Source organism: Charadrius vociferus, unplaced genomic scaffold (genome assembly GCF_000708025.1).
Source record: "Charadrius vociferus isolate BGI_N301 unplaced genomic scaffold, ASM70802v2 scaffold255, whole genome shotgun sequence".
In the NCBI taxonomy this organism is placed as follows: domain Eukaryota; kingdom Metazoa; phylum Chordata; class Aves; order Charadriiformes; family Charadriidae; genus Charadrius; species Charadrius vociferus.
Window position 1 is genome coordinate 4,155,147 of NW_009648785.1, and position 25,737 is coordinate 4,180,883.

A 25,737-nucleotide genomic window follows, 5' to 3' on the forward strand; every position below is an offset into this window, starting at 1 on the left:
GCCATCAGAAGCACTTTGGTCCTGTTGGGTTTTAGCTTGTTACAGGAAATGGAATTGCTCCAAAATATTTTTTTTAAATATTTCTCATCCATGAAAATATACTTTTAGTTTGTGCACATAGAATGGATTTTTTAAATAGTTGTAAATTATAATGAAAATAATTCTCTGAGAACTATATTGTATACTAAACTGTGGGTCCAGCTTTTTCTTTGTGTCAGAGTTCATGCTTAAACTGTGTGATGTAGTCAAGCATCACCCGCCCTTTTTAAGGGTATTGGGCAATGCAGGAGGCTGTGGAAGCTTCAGGCTAGAGTTGTTTCTGCTTTTTAAGAAATTTTAGGGAACTGAGATGTGAACTAAGTGACTTTTCATAACCAGTTTGATAAATTAAGTCATTTGCTATTGATTTGATAGTTTTTACTGCTTGCCTTTTGTTTTCTGTATAGATCACGTGATGTGAAAGGGTTCCTTGTAAACTACATATTTTTGGTTTTTACTACTCTTTAAGTCTAAGAAAACATGCTGCTGTATATAAATTGATTTGCTATAGGTTAACAAAATTTTCCTTGTAATCATCTTTATTGCAATATGATCATCATGTAATCCATTTCATAATTCGTGATTAACTTTTTGGTGTATTTTTTTTTTTATTTATTGGCTGCAGCTGACCAATTAAACAGGTCATGGCACGCTTAACGAAGAGACGACAGGCAGATACAAAGGCTATCCAGCATCTTTGGGCAGCTATAGAAATAATCCGGAACCAGAAGCAAATTGCTAACATTGACCGTATTACAAAGTAAGTGATCTGTTCCGAAAAAAGTCTTGATGAGGGGGAAGGTTGATGCTATTAAAAGCCCTGGGAAGCAGAGACAGTAAACATTGTGAGAGACTGTGAAACAGTTACATGCACTTCTGTGTTACCAATTATCTAATTATAAAAAAAACCTTATAGAAATGAGCACCTAAAGATCCTGAAGTGAGGTTTAATCGAGATCTTACTCACCCTGTATTTGTTTTGTATAAGCATCTTTAGGAAATATGCAATATTTATAGTACTTGAACTGAGTTTAGTATGTCAGACCTGTACTCGGTAGCTTGGTCAAAATACAAGAAGTAGATATAACAATTAAGGAGAAAAGGGCAATAAAATCTGTAAATAATGAAATTCTTTATGGGAATGTGATAGGCCAGTGGAGAACTCTTTCCAGAAGCCAAAGCTAAACCTGAAGTGTTAGGTTGCTTAAACAAATAAGATGCCATATTTGCTGAGATGGGAATAGGACGCTATTAAAGAAGACATGAGATGATTACCACCTATGCTTAATATGAAATTAATATTAAAATATTCTTCAAAATGTATTAGGTGCTGTATACACAGAGAAATATGTATTCTTTGTTATGTGGAGTTTGCAATGTGTAAAAACGTCTACAATACTAAAATAGCTTTTAAGATACCTTGGAGTAGCCACTGTAATAAAAACTGAGGGAGGTTTTGTGCCTTTCTCTGCTTTGTCTGCATTTCCAGGCCAACGTGTACGTCACATTTGTCAAAGTAATCAATATGAATAATTTAAAAGAGCGAAAGTAACCAGTTGGCAACTCTTCAGTTGCCAGAACCAATGTAACTGATAATGAGGCCAGAGAGCACTAAAGCAGAGAGTTATAAACAGTGCAGGTGACTAACGACGTGAAAATCATTATAACATGATCCACTGACAGAGTTTGGAAGCTCTGGGGTGGAAGTGACAGTCAAACTGGCTTCATAAATGGAAGAAGTGTAACAGTTCAGGTTTTCCAAACATAGTGAACAATAAACAGGAGAAAGAAAAACGATAATGTCCCAAATGAATTAGTGTGTACCTGGCTCCTACAACAAAGAAAAATGCACCATTAAACCGAAAAGCACCTTGCTAGACATAGAGAGTTCCAAGAGGGATTGAGAGGGAGATTGTATTTTAGGGAATTCCATTTTTGAGATTTCACTTAAGTTTCAGAACACTTTAAAGCACATATATTTTCATCATATCTCCAAGGAGACAAGTGGCTAAACTAATGCTATACACTTTTCACTTTAACATTTCAAATTACTTGCTCCAGGTCATATGTTAGCTGAGTTTGTTAACTGTTTATGCTCTTTCTATATGTAATAAAGGGAGACAGGCACGTCTAGTTGTGGATTCATCCCACTCTCATGAGAAATGCCTATTTTACATGGTGCAAATAACATTTAGCTGGGTAAAGTTAGGTAAGACAAATCCTATCATTACAAACAAGGTTGAGAAAACAAGTAGACAGATACTAGAAAAAGAAGTACTGCTCTTGGTAACTGAAGATTAGTTTGATTTTTTAGAAAACATTCTAGATCCAGATTGTATGACTCATCTCTAATCAGAAAAAAAATAAGTGACTAAACAGAGATGAAAGCATCCTCAGTACTTTGAGAAAGATGTGTGAGGTGTTAGCAGTGAAGAATAATCTAAGAAGTATTTGGACATTGTGAGTGTTCCACATGCACATCAGTGACAACAGTGATGAACAGTGATCTAGTTTCTATTATATCATATTTTTAAGGAGATAACTTTTGACAAGGAAAAGATAAAGACCTTGGAGTTGCTTTACAGTACTAGTCATTGATGAAGAAACACAGATGACTTAGTAAATATTACGTAATATTAAAAATAAAATTCTGAAATTAGCAGGGCGTTAGAATATCTCTTCTGATGAAAACTGAGCAGCTGATGTATTCTTCCAGGCTCAGAGATCATTTGGTGAAGTACAACTGCAGTTCCTTAAAGGATAAATCACTGTCTGAGCACATAGGCAAATGTACGAATAATAAGAAAGATCAGAACCAAACAGTGGTCAAAAGTGAAAATTATGACCATATATACATAGTTGAAGCTAAAGGGAGGATTCTGATACTTCGATTAGTAACATTTTTAAAAGTGTTAATACCTCTTGGGATTGACTGAAGAGTGGCTTTGCACATTGTAAGTATTTGCCAGTAACAATGACAATGAAATTTATGGAAGCATGCCTTATTCCTGAGTAAGAATACGGAAGTACAGCAAGATAATCTTTCTTTATAAATACATGTTTAAGGTAAGTGGCAGTCATCCTACTGTGTCATATAGTGGATGACAAATGTGTACTTTCAGAGAACTTCACAAGTTGAAGGTGATTCATGATTTGATTTTTTATTTTATTTTCTTTTTGCTATAGTTTGAGGGTTCATTTGTTGCTAGAGACAAGTCGTCCTGTACATTTTGTGACCTGTTAGTCCAAACACCTTCAGAGAAGAATCTCTGTTGCTCTTCATCAGATGGTTTACTACTTTTAGGCAAATCTATCTGTTGACTTTTCTCCTAACCAGCAGCTCAGCATGTTTGTCTCCCTTTCCTGATGTATTCCTGTTTATTTCTTTTACTTCTTGCTTTTCTTAGTCTTCTGGTGCTGAGTAGAAGCCACTGTACATATCAAGGAGCATTTCCTTTCTGTGACCGGCGAGGAAATGTTGGTAATATAAAAAGGGGTTTCATTGGGTTGAACTCTTTCAACTCAATATGTAAGAAAGACAAATTTATATAAAACATTAAAATATGTAAAATGTAACCTGTGCACTCTATGTGTAATTGTTAAAAAATACACAGGGTGAAGAAAGGCTTCCAGAAGATACCGGCAATGGAAAGTATGCAAGAAAAATCTATAGAACTAGCCATGCATTTTCGGTAGAGAACATAAGAGTAGGAGGATAGTGTAGGAGGAGCCAAGAACACTTGAAGGTACTTCTAATATTGTCAGGAAAAACCTATAAGGAAAGAGAGTTTTAATTAAAAGTAGACTAAGTCAAGTATGCTTTGCTTTTTAAATTGATGAGGGGAAAAAGCAAGAATAGAAAAATGCGTGATTAGAAACTGGTGTGAAAACTGTCTTACATTGAGGAAAGAGTCAGTTGGAAAATTTGAATACACAAGTTAGAGCATTTAAGAAATTAGTTACTAAGCTTACTGAACTTTTGGCAATTATTTTAGAAAAGTCATTGCCTGTAGAGAAACATGCATTAAGAAACACAAGAAAGGTGTCTGTTTTTGAAGGAATTAAAATGTGTGTGGAAAAATGGCAAGAATATGACACTGTTAATTGGAGTATTATATGAATACTTAAAAGAAAGCATTGGTAGGGAAGAGACCACACTGCACAGACTTGATGTCTCAAAAAAAAATATCAACAAATCATTATATGAAAGAGATTCTGCAATTTTAGTGATTATGTGTGGGGGTACATTATAGTTGGAAATGTACTTCCCATTGGTTGGAGATAAGCATTCTTCAGTAGCTTGAAGACGAAATGTAAGACTGAAAACCAACACTAACAAGAAGTAACAGTGTAGTGAATTTAAAGGAACGAGTACTAAAAGTGCAAACTGCCTTTTGAAGAGAACTTTAAAATATACGTAAGTTCCTATCTTTGTACATAGGCTTCAGCACATTTTTATTTAACAGTAAAGTGCATTTGAAGGTAGTGGTAAAATTTCTGTAAAGGTATGCAAAATAAATGTTCTCCCCCAGCTTATGTTGTCATAGTGTATCTCAAGTCAATGAATTAAAATAATTTAAAATCTAACTACTAGAAATAGCTAACATTTCTAAATATCAAATTAAAAACAAAATTATATTTCTAAGACGTATTTATCAAGAAATATGACTTATTTATCTGTCCAGGCTTGATGTTGGGATAATTTGACCCTAATAGGTCAATTATTTAGATGAGTATTATTGGTATGAGAATCACAGAATGGTTTGGGTTGGAAAGGACCTTAAAGATCATCTTGTTTCAACCCCCTGACATGGGCAGGGACACCTCCCACTAGACCAGGTTACTCAAAGCCCAACCTGGTCTTGAACACTTCCAGGGATGGGGCATCCACAACTTCTCTGGGCAACTTGTGCCAGTGTCTCACCACACTCAAAGTAAAGAATTTCTTCCTAATATCAAATCTAAATCTCCCCTCTTTCAGTTTAAAACCGTTACCCCTCATGCTATTGCTACACTCCCTGATGAAGAGTCCTTCCCCCTCTTTCCTGTAGGCCCCCTTAAAGTACTGAAGTATTAGTTATGCTGTAAACACTAGCAGAGAAATGGCTTCCCGTATCTTGTGAATTCTCTGTCAGAGCGCAGCTTGACAAATTGTTCATCTTTAAAAGTGTGTTAAAAATTATAATTATGCTTTGACTTTCTGGTTTTTCGTCATTATCTTCCATCTGTTTTGGATTTGGGGTAACCTCAAAAATTGATTCTGTGGAATAAACTGCCTTAAAATACACTGGAAAAAAAGGCATGCATATTTAAATGAGTAGGATAAATTATTGACTTTCAGTTTCATACCAGATTGGTAAGTATTTCTGTACAGACATGTTTTTAACGTTCTTTCTTTCGCTACTCCAGTCTTCCAGTTTCTTTTACAGTGTTTTCTTTATAATTCCCTTGTAGGTAATTGGACTTCTAAGATTCAATTAACTATTAATTAAATATTTACCCCTTTTCTCAGAAGCTATTGGGTTTTCTCAGTAGCAATTTATGAACATTTCATGATCTTTATGATTAGTTCAGAGTTCATTATCTACTAAGTTAATGTTATTAAAATACCCAATAGGCAAATACAGTGTTCTAGAACTATTATTGTCCACTTCCGAGATTTTGTCATTGTAAACAGATAATTTTTCTGGTTTCTAAATGATTCCATGAAGACTAATGTGAAGAACCAAAACATATTTCTTTGCTTCCATACTTCCTTCCTGATTTTTTTTTCTCTCTCCCTTTGATGTGTTTCATGATTTATTTAGTTGATTGGCTTCTCTCCTTGTCTCTTATGAAGGCTGTGTCTATACTGTCTTTGTGTACTGTGACAGGGGATGCCATGACACCATCTGGAGCAGATACGCTGTGGCCACACCGCATTGCCTTTGGCTTATGTAGTGTTTCTTTGGCCCTGACATATTCTTTGTTTGTTTTCTATGTGTGTGTGGTTCCTCAGTTCTAAGCGCCAAAAATAATACAGCCCACAGCAATGCTATTGAAACTTGAAGCTAGGGGCATGATAGTTTGCCATTGGGCATGATGTGAAGGCATCTGAGGACACATAGCATGCTGCAACAGTGTTGAACTGCCCTTGGCAGTAGGAGCCAATCTTGGCATGGTTTACATCCATGTTCTCTCCCAGGAGCAACCTAACCTCTTGGCCACGCTTTGCCTTTTTCCCAGGAGGAACAAGTTTGTTTTCTCCAGAATGGAGCCTGAGAATGAGTTAGTTGGGAATGAAACCAACAGTGACCATAGTCTACAGGGTAGAGGTATCCAAACTTTTGGGGGGATGAAGCTGATGGAAAGACCGTTAGCTAAGATAAAACTGATATGCTATAATCAGAGAGTTTGTGTTATTTTCAAATAGAGTGAAACTTCAGTTTCATCAGTCAGAAAGCTGTTACACAGCATTGGTGATACAAGAAAATGTCTTTTTTTTTTTTTTTTCATAAATAGGTAGAAAGGCTCTCATCTTTTTTAATTGGCTTTCAAATGGGATAGTCCAGTACTGGGTCCTTAAATAACCATTTTTCCTGTATTTGTTCTGTGGACTCATTTTTGTTATGTTCTAATTTCATGTAAGTGCAGCTGTGTCAGAACATCTAAGAGAGATGAGCAGATCCCACTCCTATATGGAGTAGACTCTGTCCATCCCTTGTTAGCTTTGTGCAGACTGACATTAATCAGCATTGATGGGATAGCATGCCAGAAAAGAATTACTCAGTATGAAAGATTACTGTAAAATGATGAGATTTTCTGGTCCCACAGTTGAGGTGGAGACGCTAGCAGTTGTAGATTGAGTATGTGCCCCTCTCAGTTTGACAGCTAGTTCTGGGAGGGGGATTTCTTCTCCAAATATCACTCATGAAATTTCTCCAGTCAGACTCTGAGAATAGTTAAAGTTAAGGGCCTCTCCCATCCATAAATCTGTTTTTTTTTTTTTCCTTAGTTCTTCTGCAGTTTCTCTTTTTAGGCCGTCTGCTTTAACAGAAGACAATTTCTGGAAGCACTGATTAAAGCAAAGATGAGAATGAGCAATTTGAACAGGTAGAGAATAATCACAAGAGAGTATAAATAAGAAAATGAGCAATTTGAACGGGTAGGGAATAATCACATATGTCTATAAATAAGAATATGCAATGCAGTGGCAAGAAAAAAAAAAGAAAAAACAAGATTCTTACTGTATTGCTTATTTGAAGCTCAGAAACTTGTTAGAAAAAATCTGTCACTATTTATAGTACCTTTGATGAAGATTTAAATCTTCCTAGTATTTTGCATGTTGCAACTAAATAGTCATGCATAAACAAAAATAGTAAGCTGTAAGAATGATTAGGAGAGCAGATGACTCTGGATTTATAACTAGATAATCCTGTTGTTTAACTTTACATGAGCAGAAGTATTGTAGCACCTGATATTTCTGTGAATGAAACGAAAGCTTAGAAATGTTTTTCTGCTCTGTTTGTTGCTTATGCTTTGTCAAGCCATTCCCTAAAATACCTGTCTTTTTGTTATCGGAGAGTAGGCTTATCTGAAAAGAATTATTTGAAGTGAAACATCCTCCTGTTGCACAGAAGAATGCAGTGGTCACTTGAGTTCGCTTTTAACCAGTCTTACTGGCTCCTTTTCCACATCTTTACATCATCCTCATGTACGTTTCAAATGTGACCATGTGAAGCAAAGAGTATTATTAAAACCAACTCTTCAGAATCTGGTACATGCTAATCAAACCCTGGTTGCAAATACTGTGGTGGAACAGGTCAGTATTGAAGGAGGTGCTCAAGAAAGCTCACATTTTACCAATTGGAAAAGTTTTTCTCCATGCCATGCAATGTAATAGCAGTTCCTAATGATGCAAGGGTAAGCAAAACTGTGGAGTACAAGGTCCTACAGTAAGCAGCATGATACGGCTTCCTCAGCAGGCTGCTTTGAGTGGCAGCCTGTCTGTTGAGTGTTCAGCTCTGAGAAAACTGAATTCAGTTTTTATTGGGTTGGCTTAATTATAGTTATAAGCATTGCAGAAGACAAACTCAGAAACACATCACCAGGTGATGACAGGGTAGAAAACTCTTAGTTTTTAATACTTCTTTATGCGTTTTCTGTTACAGTCAAGGACAAGGTACTTCTTTCTGTCTGACTCCACTAAGTCAATCTCTTTTTCCATTTCTTTCACTTTCCTTCTCTCTTTCCCATGATAAACCAGTTGCTTCTTTTAGCCCCAACCCAATGTTTTTTTTCCTGTATTCATAACACTATTTTTATGTTAAACAAAGATGAACTAATCTAGAGTTTTAAAGCTTGTAAATCCTTAGTCATAGATCATTCTGGGAGGAAAAAAAAAGCTCTGTGCTTTTTCAGCAATTTTTGGATTGATTTGGTTAAAAATCATTATATTAATAAAACAAAAAGCAATCTAAAACAGATCATTTGACTCCCTAGTAACAAAAATTTTAGTAAAAGTACTATTTTGGTCATATATAAAACCTCTTCATTATGTGTACATAACTATCAGTTACAAGCATAGCAAAACATTGCATGGAAATATGATGGACACCAAAATGTGGTGGACTTGCTTGATACATTGATTTTTTATACTGATGGCTTTGCAGTGAGGTTAAATGGTGTATTCAGATTGAAAAATTTGGATATTTTCAAAAGTTCAGATATATGCTATAAAGTAATAAAGAGAACACTGAGAATGGCAGATATGGAGGAAAATACAGGGAAGCTCACCAGCTTTTGCATCATAACCAAACCACAATCTTGCTTGTAAACTTGTATGAGGCTGACCAGTGAGGTAATATTCAGCAAGCTAGTAAGGATTTTTAATATCCATATTCACAAAAATGTTGAAGAGAAGTGAGGAACTAAGCCAAACGCTCACTCTTATAAAGACCCTTAAGAAAGAATAACGGATTGTCACTGAGTGCACAAGGAATGTTCACGATGGCATATTATGTTCATTAAATTTCACCTGTGTTACCTGTAGATAGCTACATTTGTCATAAAGCTTTTATCTCTTTGTTTATGTGGTGTTTAATCTTAATTTTGTTTGCGAGTTCATCATGATTTTCTGGTTTGGATATTATGTAACTTTAATATTGCTGGTATTAATGGTCCATTTTAAGAGCTGCTTTTAAACATTTTTGACTAAGGAGGGTGGAAGCAGGTATGTCAGAAAAAAAATTGTAAACTTTTCTTGGAAAAAGGCTGTAAAGAACCTAGCTGCATTTGCTGTGAGTAGTAGTAGAATTAAAATTTCTGAATTGGTAGATTCCCTTAAAGTGTCATCTTAAGTTTATAATACATATTAATAATTATTCTTTTTCCCATTGAACTTTTTCCTTGATAATTTCTTCAATTTGTGTAACAATTCTATTTAAACACAGTAATTAAACTGAGTAAAGGAATACATAAAAAGAAGTCCAGATATATTAAGCAGTGTTGTTTGTGATTTGTTAGGGATAATTGTTCCTTTGACTTGGTACTGAGCCACTGTCCAGCCGTGTGATAAAAAACATTGCTAGCTGAATTTCTTGGTCTGCTTCTCAGTGCTGGCTGTCATAAGACTAATTCAGTGCCTAGTGTTGAAAACTCTTCACTATGGGACTGACAGAGATTCCTCCAGCCTTCTTTTCTTGCTTTATGCTGACAGCATGGAAGGGAAAGGATGCTGTAGCCATCTGTGCAACCGTTACACCTGTAGCGGTTTAGCATAAAAGGCTATTTTGTTGAGGACTAGAGCTTGAGGTGAGGCTAAACTTTGGGTTTATTTGCTTTGATCAGAAATACTAACACATACATACCTAGTTCCTACAGTTCATTCTGCTCAGATGTTGTAACAAATTTAGCTTGATCAATTTTCTTATCTAATAATTCTTCTCTTAAGAATGATCTTACGTGGTATTGTTAGTAAGGCAGTTTTCTTATCTCAAAGGTCAATGTTCTTCATTGATTCAGTAGGTGAAGTCATCTCTGGGCTGAGCATGAATATGACTAGTATATAAAATGATTCATACTAACAGCGCAAACACGTTGTTATTAACAACAGCCATACTCCTTGTTTGATGTTTGCTAATGAGTGCCAACTCATTTAAACTCTTCTTACTGTTTGTTACTATTAAAATTGTAATATTCAATATTTAATACTTTTCGTAGATAATACATGCAAACTATGAACACCAGTATAAATATTGAGAAGGGAAGTGGGGGAAATGTAACTGACTTGAAAATCCCTATCCGCATTTTCATTTTAATGAATATTGTCATATTTCTGTTAATATTTGTGTAAGTTGTGGAAGTTTACACAGAAAAATACATAATGGGCTATCTTTATTTCTAATTACTAAAAGCAAACCAATTTACTTTTTATGTCACAACCAGTATTGATTTTTGCTTGAATCATAACATCTTTATAATATTTGAAAGTGAAACTTCTGTCTTAGGTTTGGTTTCCCAAACCATGACAGCTGTAAGTAATCGTGGCTTTCTATTAGAAGTAAAAGATAAAAATGAGAGTGGCATGGCCATTTAACAGGTTGTTATCTGGCCTGAAGTGCTCATCACAGCTTTTTCTGTAACCAGTGGAGAGAGATTGATCTCCAAACACTACTCATACCATCTATTTTAGGCTGCAATCTCATATTCCCATTCATATAAACAATATCATCACCAAAAGCAGCAGCCCTGCCCTGATGGCTTTTCCAGCCCTTGTGCTGTTCCCTAGCTGGTAATTAGGTGAACATTTGTGTGACAGTGGGGTGATTTTGAAACTCAGCCAAGTTAAAATTACTCTGACTGAAAAAAAAAAAAAAAAGTTTTTGTTACTTTTAAGCCAGATAAGAATGGAAATTAAATTAGAAAACTCTGAAAAACTGAAACATGACAGCACTTGAATGTATATTTTTTAAGCATGTTGTGAATTAAGACACTCAATGTGAGCTGACTAAATATTTCATTTGCAAGGTAATAGCCAGGATGTTGTATTCTGAGTCATGTATTACTTGTTTGTCTCTTCAGTACATCCACCATCCACAGAAAAGTGCTGCATGGAACAGTGGCTCTGTGTATACACCAGCAATTTTACATATGCATGAAATGCCACGGGATGATTAGTGCTCCTGTTTGCCAGTAGTGCTCAGTCCACATACATGTACATTAGCAGCAGTATCTCATGGAACTTTCTAGGTTCGAAAAATGGAAGTAGAGCCCTTTTTTAGGTAAGTTCCTCCTTAAGAAGATGGTAGTAGTTCTGAAAGGGAGATTTTTGTAGATAAGGATTGAATAGCTCAGTACCTTAATTGCTTATTTTTTGTAGTCGTATTGGTGGGTTACACTATCTTAAGTGTATAGTGAAGTTGGATGAGTGAGAATTTAAATGACTGAAATAAGGAATTACGTGAGTTAAAATTACCTGGTTTTGACAGAAATGACCCAGGTGATTAACATAAGAAAATACATGGTGCCTGGGATATCTAAATCACACACAAACAAGATTGCTCTTTAGCTGTGTTTTAGCAGCATCAGAAGAAACATTGGGCAGATCTTAGTTTCATTGAGCTGCTGCATCTCACTAGTTCACTATCAAGTTTATGCATTCTTTTTGTTTTATAAAAACACTACACAAAATTAGATTCCATATTCATGCAAATGCTGTATTTCTAGACTATGAAGGAGAGATGAAACAAATTTTAAAACCTTTCTTAGTTAGATAGTGCATATCTCTTCAAAATGAATATTGCAGATACCGATGTCAGAGGGAAAAGAAAATTCATCATTTCTCTGTAATTCAGTTTCTCTGTGTCCTGCACTTGGAACTTTGGACTGCACAAAATGTAGATCATATATAATCGGTGTTTCATTGCACAGGCAAGAGCTCTGTTGATGGCTATGTGGTCTATGCAGTGTACTGTTAGTATGTGGAGTGCAGTGGAAATCAAATGCACCCTGTTCATATACATGCATCTCTCTGTGAAGTGTAAATACAGAGGAAGAATGTTATGCTTTGGTTGTCTTTATCTTAATGAATTTAATCCAGAATTGAAACTTCAGAAACTGTAAGCATATCAAAAAGTACCTTAGAAAATAAAAGTATGCTGCTACAAACACACTGTAAAGAGTTCTGCTTTCTCTGTGTCTGTATTGTCTTCAGCTCTCAGACCAGCTCTCAGTTTCTGGCAAGCAGGGAATTTATATTTCAAACATATTGTTTTGAAATAGAAATACCCATAATGTTTAGCCTGTGTTGTGTGAAAGTTGATTTGTACCACAGAGCTACATCTGGTGGGAGCAGGCAGCCTACGCTTCTGAGCTGAGACCTTGAGATACAACTGTGAGCACAGATCTTCACCTGGCTCTCCACAAGGATAGCCAGTGGATTCCTGAGATTTGAGCCTGGGTATTTTAAGTTCTTATGCTATGTAGCTGTATTTGTTAAGAAAAAAAAATAAAACCATAGCCGTGTCTTCCATTTTTACTTTTAGTATGACCAAGTGACATATTCTTTGCAAATTAAAGAAAGTCTTAAAAGAGGTGCTTGGGCCTTCTATAAAACTGCTGCTATACCCTGAATCTAAAGCAAAAGGCATCGTTTCTCATGAGAGGTAGGAACACAATATAAAACTCAGAATAGATTTTTGACTGCTTTCCTTCTGTTTTATGTATTATTCCTTAAGGTCTGTCTCTGAATCTGGGACATTTTTATATACCTGTAGGTAACACTGAAAATTAATGGCAGTCTTTCAGTTGATTTTAATGTGATCTGCTGTATTTTATCAGATGTCGATTGTGAGATGGGCTATGCGTACAAGGAAATCTTAAGACCTCTGTTTCTGCCTGGATGAGTTGCTTAGCAGATAGTCTGCTGCTGCTGCCAGCAGTCTGCTACTTCCCTTCGTATCGTGGAGGGCGGAGGCATCCAGCATAGACAGAGATAATTGATCAGACCAAGATTACGGTGTTGGCCACTAAAATTAGCATCTACCTACACTTGTCACACCGTTGTATTTTACAAAAGGCAGCTATTTCCTGTATGTATTTTACTTCAGTCTTTTACAGAGATGCTTGCTGTAGCATTTTTTCAGTATTTTCCTTTTGATGAGTTCAGGTGGCTGAAAATGCATTTCTTTATGAGTCTAGAAAACTGAGATATTTTCTTTTAATATCTGTGTCAACTTTCCACCTTAAGTAACCTTGCTTCCTTCCTTACTTGGCCAGCTTTGTTTTTCAGGCCACAACACATCTGTGCCCATGTAAACCATTCACTGCATCTCAGTGGACCTCAGTGGCCTTCAAGAGGACTCTTTGGGGGCAGAGTTAGCTATTTATGTGCATTATTTTGTGGCCATGTATATTAAGCTCTTTTGGACAGGGTTTGGCTTCATGTTGTGTCTTGCACAGCACCAAGCAAAAGAGTTGTGAGCTGTGTGACAGCTGTAGGCGAAAAGTTCACCATCTGATCCCCTGCAAGTGCCAGCTACTTTTGTATCTGTTTTGCTCCCATGGTGATGGCAGCTTTAGAATCTGCTTCCTCCACACCCCTTGGATCAAAACAAACCTTTTTCTTGAGTTTTAAGGTATGTTATGAAGCGCGTGTATTATATGTAGGTTTTGAATAGAAAGACAAGCTGAACGCTGGCTAAATGGGAAATTTTTTTTGAAGTTTTTGGTGTGAATTGCTCATATGCTGACAGACTTCGGTGCATCTATAAAAGTCTCCTGTATATTGGGAAGACAAGCAGTTCAGAGGTGTACTCCTGTGGTCCACTTTTGTTTAGCAAAGGGAGGTGGCAAGATCCAGTTGTCACTTAGTAGTGACATGAGTCTGTGAGTTATAGGAGTTTCTGGAGTTTGTTGCGAAAGTGAGAGATTCTGAAAGGGCACGTACCATGTTTCTGTGCATATCATTCCTCCCCTGTCATTGCAAAGTGGCTCAGGTGCAGCAGATGGCTGTGTGGCTCCTGGATGCCATGAGGCCTGTGAGAACTGCTGGAGTCCTCACCTTCAGCTGTGGTGACCCCCAGGGCTGTCCCTGTGGTGTCTGAGAGATGGTCAAAGTTTTGGTGTGGGTAACAAGAATGAGGTGTATAAACAGAAGAAAACAGTATTTTATTGCTGCTAAATTAGAAAAGACCTGACTACTGTTTATCTGCAGTACCATATAGGTTTAAAATTGTTGTTTTTCACATTTTTTCTGGTTGGTATTTTGTGTACTAAATACAGATGAGCATGCACAGACACATACAATCTACAAATCTATTAATGATTATCCTCTATTGTCCTTTGAATTTTTTCTTTTGCTGTCATACAGGTGCACACATATATTAGCTATGTGCACATGTGCATTTACCTGCTTCTGTTGCTGGTACCTTGTTTCCGAAGGTCAGCCCTTTACGTATACATTTGATGGTGTGACAATGCTGAGGTTTGTTTAAGGGTGGTAATGAACAGCGTACATGCAAAAGGTTCTTACCCTTTGCTTTCCAAGTGGTGTTGCAATAATTGAAAACATGCTTTAGTAGGCTCTTAGAATTTGATTACAAAAACTGTAATTTTTCTGGATTCTTCTGTGCTAATGTCAAGGAGTTTTATGCTGCTAGTTTATAAATGGAGAAAATACTGACCTATAAAGAGTGTAATACTGAGCAGCAGTTCAGTTGCTTCTGTGTCCTGCAGACAGGCAGCCTCATTTGGTGAGATTTGGAATTTAACATGCAGATTATCAGGCCAAACCTCTTCTTGTCATCAGACAGACCCTCATTTTGTATAGTAGGGATTAGCACAGTTAAATTGTATTTTGAAATGGTTGTTTCAGCCCCCTGTCTGATTAGGGCTGGTTGCTGATTTAGGGGATTTTACTTTGTCCCCATGCCTTATTCTCACCCATCTGAAAGGGTATTTGCTTTACTTCTCGTGGCTGGCTACGTAATAGCAGTATAGGGATTGTATTACACTTCCCAATCTGTCGATATGAAGGACTGGGCAAGAGCGTAACAAACCAGTATTGCTTCAACTCCCTGTCTCCAAGGTAAGGTTAATCAGCTTTTGCTGAAAACAGCAATCAGGGATTGCTTTATGTCTCTTAGTTGTTTTTTAACTTCTTGGTGTCAGATGCTTCAGTGCATGCAGTGCCAGAAAGACACTTGTGCTCACTGGATTAGTAGTGTCACTTTTGCACAAAAACATTTCAATATTGTTTTCCCCTGATCCAGTAATGAGTCTGATGTGGTAGTTAGGACTCCAAACATCATGCTTTCTGTCTCTAAGCTGGAGTTTAACTTATTTTGTGTTTCCAGCATCTTTCACATGTTGTGGCAATTTTTCATATTTCATTATTAAAGAACTTTAACTATCTTTTCTGGTTCAAGTCCTGTGCCTTAATAGCTTCTTAGTTTAGCTGCCATTCTTCATTTTGCTGAAAAGAAACAAGATAGGATTTCATCCAGACCCTGCCAGTGGTGTTTTATAATCTCTGTGAATATGTAGCCGCGTACACTTCACAGTTTTTAATGTAAGTAAAAATTCAGGGGGAGGGGACACTTTTCTAATAGGAATTGTACTCTTTGAAGTAAAAACATTCTCTCTACATGTGTGTGCTTTCCTGTGAAAGCTGATAGCTTTTTACTTTAAACATGGAAAACATAGCCCTTGTGGATCTCCACAAGTCTGAACATTGACTAAGGTATTCTTCAAAAAGCCACTGAGGATTTATTACTCCCAGTTTACAGCTGGAGAATATGAGGAGATTGTTTAGTTGGTGGCAGTACTTTCACCCTGGTTGAGAACAGAGATGACTGGATTTGAGAAATGGGAGATTCTGAGCCTTGTGCTTCTTTTTGCTAGTGCACACCCTGCTGCAGTTGAAATAGGCAGACTAAACCTCTTACCTGATTAGAGTTGGTTTAAAGCTTTTTGGTTTGTGTTATATGTCTCTTCCATTCAGAGATGTGAGTGAGAAGTACTCACAAAACACATAGCTTGCATTCAAGAGTTTTGCTGGGCTGTGTTTCTGCAACTATGGATGATGCATGCAAAATGCATGGTTTCTTCAGCTGTAGTGAAATCACTTCCTTGCACAGTGCCTGATTTGTTCTATCAGTGAAATGGGAAGAATGATTGTAAGTACCTGTGCTATGTATTTTGAGACCTATTAAAGACTTGAAGAAATTGCAGAAGACATAAATGCTGTGGCTCTGACGGGGAGGTTGTTAGTACAGACTTAAAATGGAAATTTGCTGAAAAACCAATAAAGTTAGCAAATGTTGACAAAGGTAATTTGCACTTTGAAAAGCTAGTTGTGTTTGCATAAATATGTGTATATGTGCGCACACACAAAATATATGTAATGTGAGTATATAAAAAAATGAGTTAAAGCTTCTGTACTTTATGCCTCAGCATACTGATGGTGTTCACTGACACTCTGTTTGAAAGTGAAGAAATACTTTTGAATCTCTGCCTGTTTAAGCCCTCCTTGGAATTTTGAGAACTTGGAAAACTCATGGTAGTGTTACTGTCACTTGAACAGGTTCTCATGTTGAGTTTTGGTTTCTACAGAAACAGAGGGATCGGATTGGGCAGATGAGCATCCCACTGGTGTGATACAGAACTGAACTGATGTGCCTGGCTTCTGGGTCGTTCCTTGGCCCTTGATCATTTTTGCTAGCCAACATAAGATTCGTGTGTATTAGCTTGGATCACAGTCTTGCACAGAATTTTGTTCTTTCTCTATTACTTTCATTTATTATTACTTACTTTTTATGCAATGGTAACATGCACAAACCAACCAGACTTGGACCATGTTGTGGTAGACATTGTAAAACATAATAAATGGCAGCATCTGCCTCTAAGAGTTTTTACTCTAAAAAAAAAAACCCCAAGATCCTGCAAACATGCTGTATTTACATATAAGCCTCTGATACCAAGCAGAAATGTATGTGTCTTGTGTTGCTCTGATTATTGTGTAATTTACTACACAAATATATACTTCCACTCAATCAGAAATTTACTATATGATTATATGTATTTAGTTTCCTTCAGAGAAAAAAAAAACATTAGATTAGGGTAAACCCGTTCTCAGCAAAAGCTTGAGAGAGAATGCAGGATTGGACAAAACATTTATGCATCCAAAACAATAAGAAGTTTGAAAGTCATATGACTTCAAAGAGAATGGTTGATTGGCGGGTTGACTACTAGAGAGGTCTTTATCACTTATTGTAAGTTTATAACTTCTAAGGCACTAAAAGTTCCTGTCAGCCATGTTATTAAAAAAAAAATCTGAACTGAGTAATTCTTTTTTTATATAATGTAATGCTACTGCTTTAAAATAAATTTTCCTCAAGTTTGCTGCTGATAGTAAATAATTGTATTTTTTGTGAAGATGTTTGTGATGACAGTCACAAAAGAATCATGGATGCTGGAATTCATTATTAAGCATGAAACTGAGGATACTGTAGCTGACAGCTTTGTCTTACATCAGGCAAGTCATAGATTTCTCTGCTAGGAGACAGGTAAAGATAGAGTGAGTACCTGGAGAGACCAAAAAATGGAGAGAAATTCACTTAGCCCTGTAACTGTAAGAGAGCTATAACTAGAAAAATACGTCCCCAAAACAATTGGTTCCAAGTCAATTCACTTATCTGCTGATTGCATGCAATTGCAATTCTCTTCTCTTCTCCATGTGCAGTGACTCATAGATATGTTCTTGGAATTCTGCTAAAAAAAATTCTGAAGTGTAATGATCTTAAAACAGGGAGGTCATCTTTATTTGAGGGAAGATCATTGTATGTTGTTTACTCCACTTTAATATTTCATGTTCGTCTAGAAGTAAATTATGCTTGGTAAAGGTCAACATTACGCAACTGAATCTCATGTATATACACAGTTTATACGTTTTGTTCTCACTAGTGCAGTTCATCATAGCGTGATCATTGTGGTTATCTCTAGAAAAGGAGAAAAACCACTTGGTACTATAACTCTAGCTGTTGGGTTTTCATATTTGCATAAATTTCACATTTTTTCTAAATGTGTTGTACACACAAGCATCACTTAGATTCATTGGTACATCTCCAGACTCATTGTATAGTATGTATGCTATAGGAAATATTACAGAAATGCAAGTTTCAATTAATTTAAAGAAGGCTTTTTAGGGGCACAAATGGATGTGGAAGTTTAGCAGAAACAAGCCCAAGCAGTGTATGTGTTAGTTTTGGGGTATGATAATTTTTTTTGTAGAAGATTACTGTGCTACTACTCGTCTAAGTGTGTACATGATAACTTCAAGGGGAAGAAAAGATGATTTGGTGTAAAGGGGAAATTGTATAAATTTTGAGGGTTTAAAAACAACCTAAAACTTAGACTGTGTATTATTTTAAATCAGTTGAAAAAGAGTATTTTTTTGCTTACACATTTTATAATTTAACACTTAAAGACTTTTGTGCTTTGTGTGCAGGTATATGTCTCGAGTCCATGGTATGCATCCAAAAGAAACCACACGTCAGCTGAGTTTAGCAGTCAAGGATGGTCTTATTGTTGAAACCCTGACGGTGGGGTGTAAAGGGTCAAAAGCTGGTATTGAACAAGAAGGATATTGGTTGCCAGGAGATGAGATTGTGAGTATAAAATCTTTGAGCAAATAAATCACGATTTCTGGTATCTTAGCATCAAACTTGTTTTAATTTCTATTTCAAGTTATTTATAGATGCTGTGTCCCCTGTGAACTGGGAACTAATGCACTCTAAACTTTTTTAACCTTTTCTTTTCCATAGAATCTCTTTCTTCTTGAATTCTGAGTTTTCTGCTATGAAACACTGGCAAAATCCTTTGCTCAGTCATCACACTTTTATGTAGTATTCTCTTCTACAGCTATACCGGAAGACAGTAAATATTGGTATTACTTGAAATCCTCAGATGTCCTCAAATCCCAAAGACGGTATCTTTAAAGGAAAAAAAAAAAAAAAAAGAAGACGAGTTTTTGATTAATCTTGCTTTAATCTGATCCTGAGGAAGGAAGAACTCCTCCCTTTCAAAAGTGCAACAAGAAGTTGTACATTTATATACAAACACACATGAAAAGATGTGCTTTACAGATATTTGTGAACACCAGGACCCTCAGTTAGGAAGGATTTTCTTAGCAAATTAGTTACAGGCATCCAGACATTGTTCCACTGGATATGTAAAGTAAATATTTAAATCAAGTTAAACAGGTTGAAAGTTATGTGAAGGGAAGAAAAGCATGTTTTCTCTATCCCTCCATAGCTCTGATGGAATGCACTTACAAAGTTAACTGAGAATAGTCCATAGACCAAGAAGAAACTTGCGCAATTGCTTTGCCTTGTTCAGAATCCCAGACTCTGTATCTACAAAACCACGTTTTCATAATGAAAAAAAAAGTTTGGCAAAGCTTTAAAATACTTGAGCTAGGAACTGTTAACTGTTGCTTTGGAATATAAATTGCATTAAATACTGGTAAAATGAACAGCATTGTCTTAGACATAGATAATAATTTAAATTTTGATGAAAACCAGAAAAACTCTACAGGAAAATAAATTCTAAAAACCACCGAAATATTCATTGCATTATTGCAGCCATCAATAAGATCCTGAAAGTGAAACAACAGATTATTTTTTGTTTTAAAGTGGGAGAAATATAAAGTGGAAACAAGCATTATCCATAATAGAAAACATTATGGTCAAAATTATCTGTTACACTAATTTAAGGTATTGAAATATGTATTTAATGTTCATTACGTCACTGTTAAGTTTCTCATCCGAATTTCATTAGAAATCCTCAAGGGAGCCTTTAAAGGGTATGTAGCTTTGTTTTTACTATTCTCCCTAGGAGTAAACATTTCAAAATAAGTTCTTTCAGGTATTTCTTATTTCAGTTTTAGCAGTTTAAAAGTGATGTTAACTGTGTAGACTCAACATGATATAAAGTCTGAGATCTGTAGTTACCTCAAGTATTCAGTATGTTTTTTTCCTCTATTGCTAAGAGAGGGGAAAAAAAAAAGAATCAAAATTCTTCACAATAGCCATTTCTTAAATGGTCATTCAAAAAATGCTACTTACTAGCAACATTTGTCTAACAAAACTTGTAAGATAACCAGCATGTATATTCCGAGTGAGTCACTAGAATTATGTAATTATTTTATCTCGGAATGAAGAGTTCTCTTTGTCTTGACTGAAGATGCTGCTCAAGTCACATTATGAATAGCCCTTTGGTTAGAAGTATTGGCTGTATTTTCAGCATGACTGCTAATCACTGATGCATTGTGCTGTGTCCATATGTCTGATAGCCATCTCAGTTGTTCAGAACACCAGTGCACACTTGACTTAACAGTTTTATGCAAAAATTGGAATCGGCTTCTGATCCAGGCCATGTTTCAACAGTATCCAACCACCAACTTCTTGATCCTAACACTGAATCAAAATGCTTCAGACACATGAAGCAAAACACTTTGACTTGGTATAAAGTCATTCTCTTTGTTCTTTTATTCAAAAAGTATTAATGAGTAACAAAGTGTCATTGTCATCACTTGACATCAGATCAAGTATTTTCCATTCTCCAACAATTGGTGCAAAACCATGAAGTTTGGTATGTTCTCTATGTTGGACACAATGGATAGTTTTACAGATGCGTTGTCTGCACTTGATCAAGATGCAGTTTGTAGTTCTTTGTAATTCAGTACTGCTCAGATCTAGTACTAGTGACTGTTGAACCATGAGCTCAAGTTACATTTCAGTGAGGACAAACACACAGAAGTCTTTTCAGAGATTCACTTGTGGGAGATAGGACTCCATGAAATAGGGGTCCTAATCATAGATTCATAGAATGGTTTAGCTTGGAAAGGACCTTGAAGATCATCGAGTTCCAACCCCCCTGCCTTAGACAGGGACATGTCCAGCCTGGCCTTGAACACCTCCAGGGATGGGGCCTCAACAACCTCTCTGGGAATGTTGAAACAGGGCTTTCAGACTCATTGAACTTTAGCACTTACAGACAGACCCTTGACCCAATTGTCAGACTCGGTTTGACTGGTACTGCAGGAACTTGGAAAGCTTATAATGTGAAAAGAGAAAGATTTGAGAACTGATCCACCACCTGTTGGCATCAGTACAAAAGTGCCCTTGGATTTTAGCTTGTTTTTAGGCACCACAGTGGAAGTCAGTAAGGACCAGCTGTTTCAAGGAGTTAGCAAAGGGACACATTCCCATTATCCCTCCTCCCATTTTTTATTTGAGTATTTGCTTGATTTTTGAAGGTTTGGATCTAAATTTCAGCATTTTGAATCCATAGTCAACTAAATAAATTAGTGGCCTGGGCCTCAGAACTGCTGAGCACCTGTATCTGTTACTTATATAGGTGCCTGACTAGAGGCTGCCGTAAGGCCTGAAAAGTACTGGTTTTAATGACTGTGGACTGATTGCTAAATGGTAGCAATAATTAAAAGCATACAGATTATGAAAACACACCTCTATTTGGAGAAGATTCATTAGATAATCTGTGGTGCTTTCTTAGGTATTTCCAAACATTTGCCCTATCCAGTAGGTTGACATAATAATAGATCTGTGCAATAAGGATGCGATCGCTGATAGGGTTACTCTTAGCCTTCAGATGAATATGTTAAAAAAAATATGCTACTTTGTTATCGTTGTTCTATCAGTATGTTGAAGCTGTGGTAAAAAAAAAAAAAAGAAGCAAAATCTCATTTATTTAGAGATATTGTACAAAAGGACAAGCTGACGTGCAAAGACAAAACAGTTTGAGAGCATCATGAGGCCCTTCCAAAAGGGACCACTCATGTGAAAATGAATATTGTGAAAAACTGGAAAAAAGAATGATCAGATTTAAAAGACTATAGAATTGCTCTCTTTTTCTCTCAGATGTATGTGGGAGAAATATTTTTATATAAGCTACTAACTTTAAAATACGGAGTCAGTTGCCAAACGTACTGTATTCCAACTGATATTTAAGAATTGGTACCTATACAAAAACTTTGCTGCAAATATTATACCTCCGGGGCTTGTGCAGGTATTCTCATTTGTCATCTATACAGATGTTTTGCACATTTTCAAAATGTGTTCTCATCTTACAAGCTTTCTCATCCTTCAGATGATTAATGCATTTGACACAAAATAAATGAGAGAAGAAATTATTTTCCATAAATATCCAGGATTTTAGTTAGGAATTTTGCATTTTCGTTGTTTGTCAATGTCATTATTATGCAATTCGACAAAATCTCTGCAGCTTCTTGCCTTGCAAAGGAAATGTCAGTCCTGAAATCTGGTAATGGAAGTTTACTTTTTCTTTCTAAAAGCTTTATTTTTATTTCTCACAGAACTTGTGGAATTTGGAAGTATTATGTATTATCAACATAAAATAAATTATCTTCTTGCTCTTCGGGTTTAGAAAAAAATTTGCAAATCAGTGTTGTTAACTATGTTTTTAATACAGTCTATAAAATAGAATGGAAATGTAGTTCTTGAAGAAAAGGATCATGAACCTCCTTGCCTATTCATTTCTATTTTCAGTTATGCCATGATTTTTGTGTACTTTTATCTGTGTAAAATAGTGGTCGATCTAATCCCAATGGAAGAAATCAAATTAAAGCATCAATATGATGTAGCTTTATGGGAGGTTGGATACAGTTCTTAGAGTTAGTTTATCTTAGTCAGTTACTTATTTTGTGATTTTTCTACGACAGTGGGTACAGAGCTATTTTGAGCATTTAATGTGCTAATTCTTCTCCTCGTGATTTAAGTCATAAAACTGCGCTGACCGAGAGAGAGGCATTATGAATGTATAATTTCAATTTACATTTGTTCTTAAAGCCAACAATATTGTGCTCTTCTAAAGCGGAGGTGTGTTAGTAACACCGGTTCATTGTTTGCATCTGAATGCAACGTATCTCATAGCACTGCTGTAGTTTAAAATTGGTTCATAGTGTCCAAGTTTTCTAATGAGAGGTGAAGACTGAGGCTTCACACTTAGTTAAGGCACTTTGAGCTGTTTCTTCACTGAGAAAATACATACAAGGTGATTATGTTTTCAAGAAGTCACTCTTTTACAGAGTTCTATTTTCCGATCATTTAATTGATTGCTTATAAAAAGAGCCAGCAACTCTTTTGCCTAGTTAAGTCTGACTTTGGGGTTTAGTTGCAATCATTTTACTGTGCATTTGGTCCTCTCCATATCTAAATTATTGCCTCTCCAATTCTTCCCTCGGAAGAGATTTTGATTTAGTGGAAAGCATGCTGTTTGGAGGGGCAGTTTGCTTGCTTTCCTGTTTTCAGAAAACATTAGAAGTAGAATGTGCTTTTTCCCAACACACCCGTATATTCATAACTTGCTAACTCATTACTGGGTATTTTCTGATATTTTATATCTAGAAATTACTGGTCCTTGCTCAAAGTGACTCCAGATACTTTCAAGTCTCAAGGCTGCCTAAACAATCAGTCTCTTCATTCTGTCTGCTTTCCCATCATTTTAACCTTTGTTGTAACCACTGCCAGCACTGTGAGTTTTGAAGGTGATTTTGTTAACCCTAGTGATCTTAGGCACAAACCCAGTGATTATTCTGATTTGATGTATTGCAGCTTCAATTTTACTAGGCTCAGCCTATGAGAAAGGAGTATTTTGGCTGTTATGTTTGTGTTAATCAAAATTGTTTTAGATTGAGCAAAGGCTGGGTTTCTTACTTGCCATGCTTAATTGCTTTTGTAATTATATTGATTTTTCCATGCTCGGTCAGTATTGGTAGCTGGTTTTTTTGAACTTGAGTCTCCATAAATATGAAGATAATTGTAGAAAGCTAAAGAATGGTCACTGTGAGGGTTTGAAACTTTTCTGTACATAAAATATAGTTTAAATTAAAAAAAGAAACCCCAAACTTCAAACCAAAACCAACCTACATAGCTACCAGTTATTGCTAGCAAGCTAGGGCCTTCCAACTAACTAGGTTGAGGAATGGTTTTAATGTGCATCCCATTCATTTCAGTTAGGAGCAGAAGGATAATATGAAACACCAATAGTGACAGCCAGTGCCTTCATCATGAAAGCTCTTACAACTAGAGAGCACAAAGAGGAAGAACATGTCACACCAAATGAAGAAAAATTTCCTTCAGTGTTTAAAAAATTCTCCATTAGTCTTACCCATCCATATTGCCTTTAATCTGAAGTCCTGAGTTCACTGATCTAAAGACAAACATAGCCCAAACTATGATAGTTACTATTTTTCACATGTTGTAACAAACTGAGGATTTTCCAGGCCAGAACGTTCCAGGTAGACTCCTAATTAGACTTCCTAATATTGTGGAAGTATCAGTGTTCTTGACATTTGGTGATTCACTGATGCAAAGAGTTAACGAATGATCCTGGGAAAGAGAAAAGTTCAGAGTGGCTTCCATCTCTTATTCCACACCTCAGGGAGAGTATGAGGAGGCTTTGAGGGTCAGGACACATAACAGTCTGGTCACACGAAAGCACTAAAGGGAAATGAGCTTCTGGAACTCTTTGAATCTTTCTTTGCTGTCTATCTTTCCATCCTCTAAGGTCCCATCATTCAGAGCTTATTTTGCCAAGAGACTTCCACCATGTCAATCCACTGTGTGCTAAAAGCAATGATTTTTCTTGCAAATTATCACAAAGTGCACTTGTGTAAAATTCTGCTAATTAATGAACCAAAAATTGTGTCCCCTGGTGTAACATCCTGCTGTGGATTTGTGAAAGTTCAGAAAAGCAAGTATTTTCAAATCACCAAATCAAAGCATGGACTATTTTGTCCTTGAGAAGCAAATTAGAATTCTGAACTCCCACCTCATGGATGAGAAGTTCTTGCTTATGAAAGCCAAGACCCTTCGTTTGTCTTCGCATTAAGGCTATCAGCACGCAGCTCATGAGAATGGCCTCACTGCCATTCCAGTGGTTCTTCCTGTCTCCAGGTGGGTTAAGAATCGTGAGCAATTCTCTGTATTCCTTTTCTTGTTCTTCTCTTCCCATCTGTGCAGGAGTATTTCTTCCCTTTCCTCTGCTTATCCTTATTTTTCATCCCCTAAAAAAGGAGCCCCCACTGTTTGGAGGATCTTCATATTACCAAAGATTGCACTAGTAGAGACCATCTTAATGCATACTTAAGAGATGATGCTTCTTTTAAAACGGCAAAACAACCTCATCAGCATCTTCACTTACCTGTCCCAGTTTTGGCAACTTGACTTTTAAAAATTCAATCAGTGTAATGCTGTATTCTTCTCTGAGGCTTTTGCTCACTATTCTAGAGTTGAGATATTGATGATAATGTTCACAGATTTCACAAAATGTTTTTTCTGATGGAAAGGGTGTTCAAAGAGTGATAATTTACTTACAGGTTTGAAGTAAACTAGTCAAACTGGTCTGTACTAAGCTTCCATCATGGGACTTAAATTATGCTAATAGACTAGATGACATAGATCAGTCCATCTTGAGCTTGTACTGAAAATACGCGTATCTTTTTTTTTCCACCTCTTTTGTGCCAACCCTGACCTAGTAGTGTTGCTTTTGTTAACTTTGTGGGTTCAAACTGCTCTGCATCTCTGGCAACTGTTTTAAATCATTTATTACTATGTCATGCTGGTTGCTGAATGAAACTTCATTGAAGCTGATGGACTTACTAATATTCATGCTTCA

General features: G+C 36.3%; 1 protein-coding gene across 2 annotated transcripts in view; it reads left to right on the forward strand.

Moving 5' to 3' along the window:
* Positions 1-683: 683 nt before the first annotated feature.
* Positions 684-25,737, forward strand: part of ZMYND11 (zinc finger, MYND-type containing 11) — a 62,343-nt gene continuing 37,289 nt past the window's right edge. For both annotated transcript variants that reach the window (XM_009886777.1, XM_009886778.1), the window contains exons 1-2: positions 684-799; positions 18,527-18,686. In XM_009886777.1, the coding sequence (XP_009885079.1) occupies positions 684-799; positions 18,527-18,686 (276 nt within the window). The remainder of the gene's footprint in view (positions 800-18,526; positions 18,687-25,737) is intronic.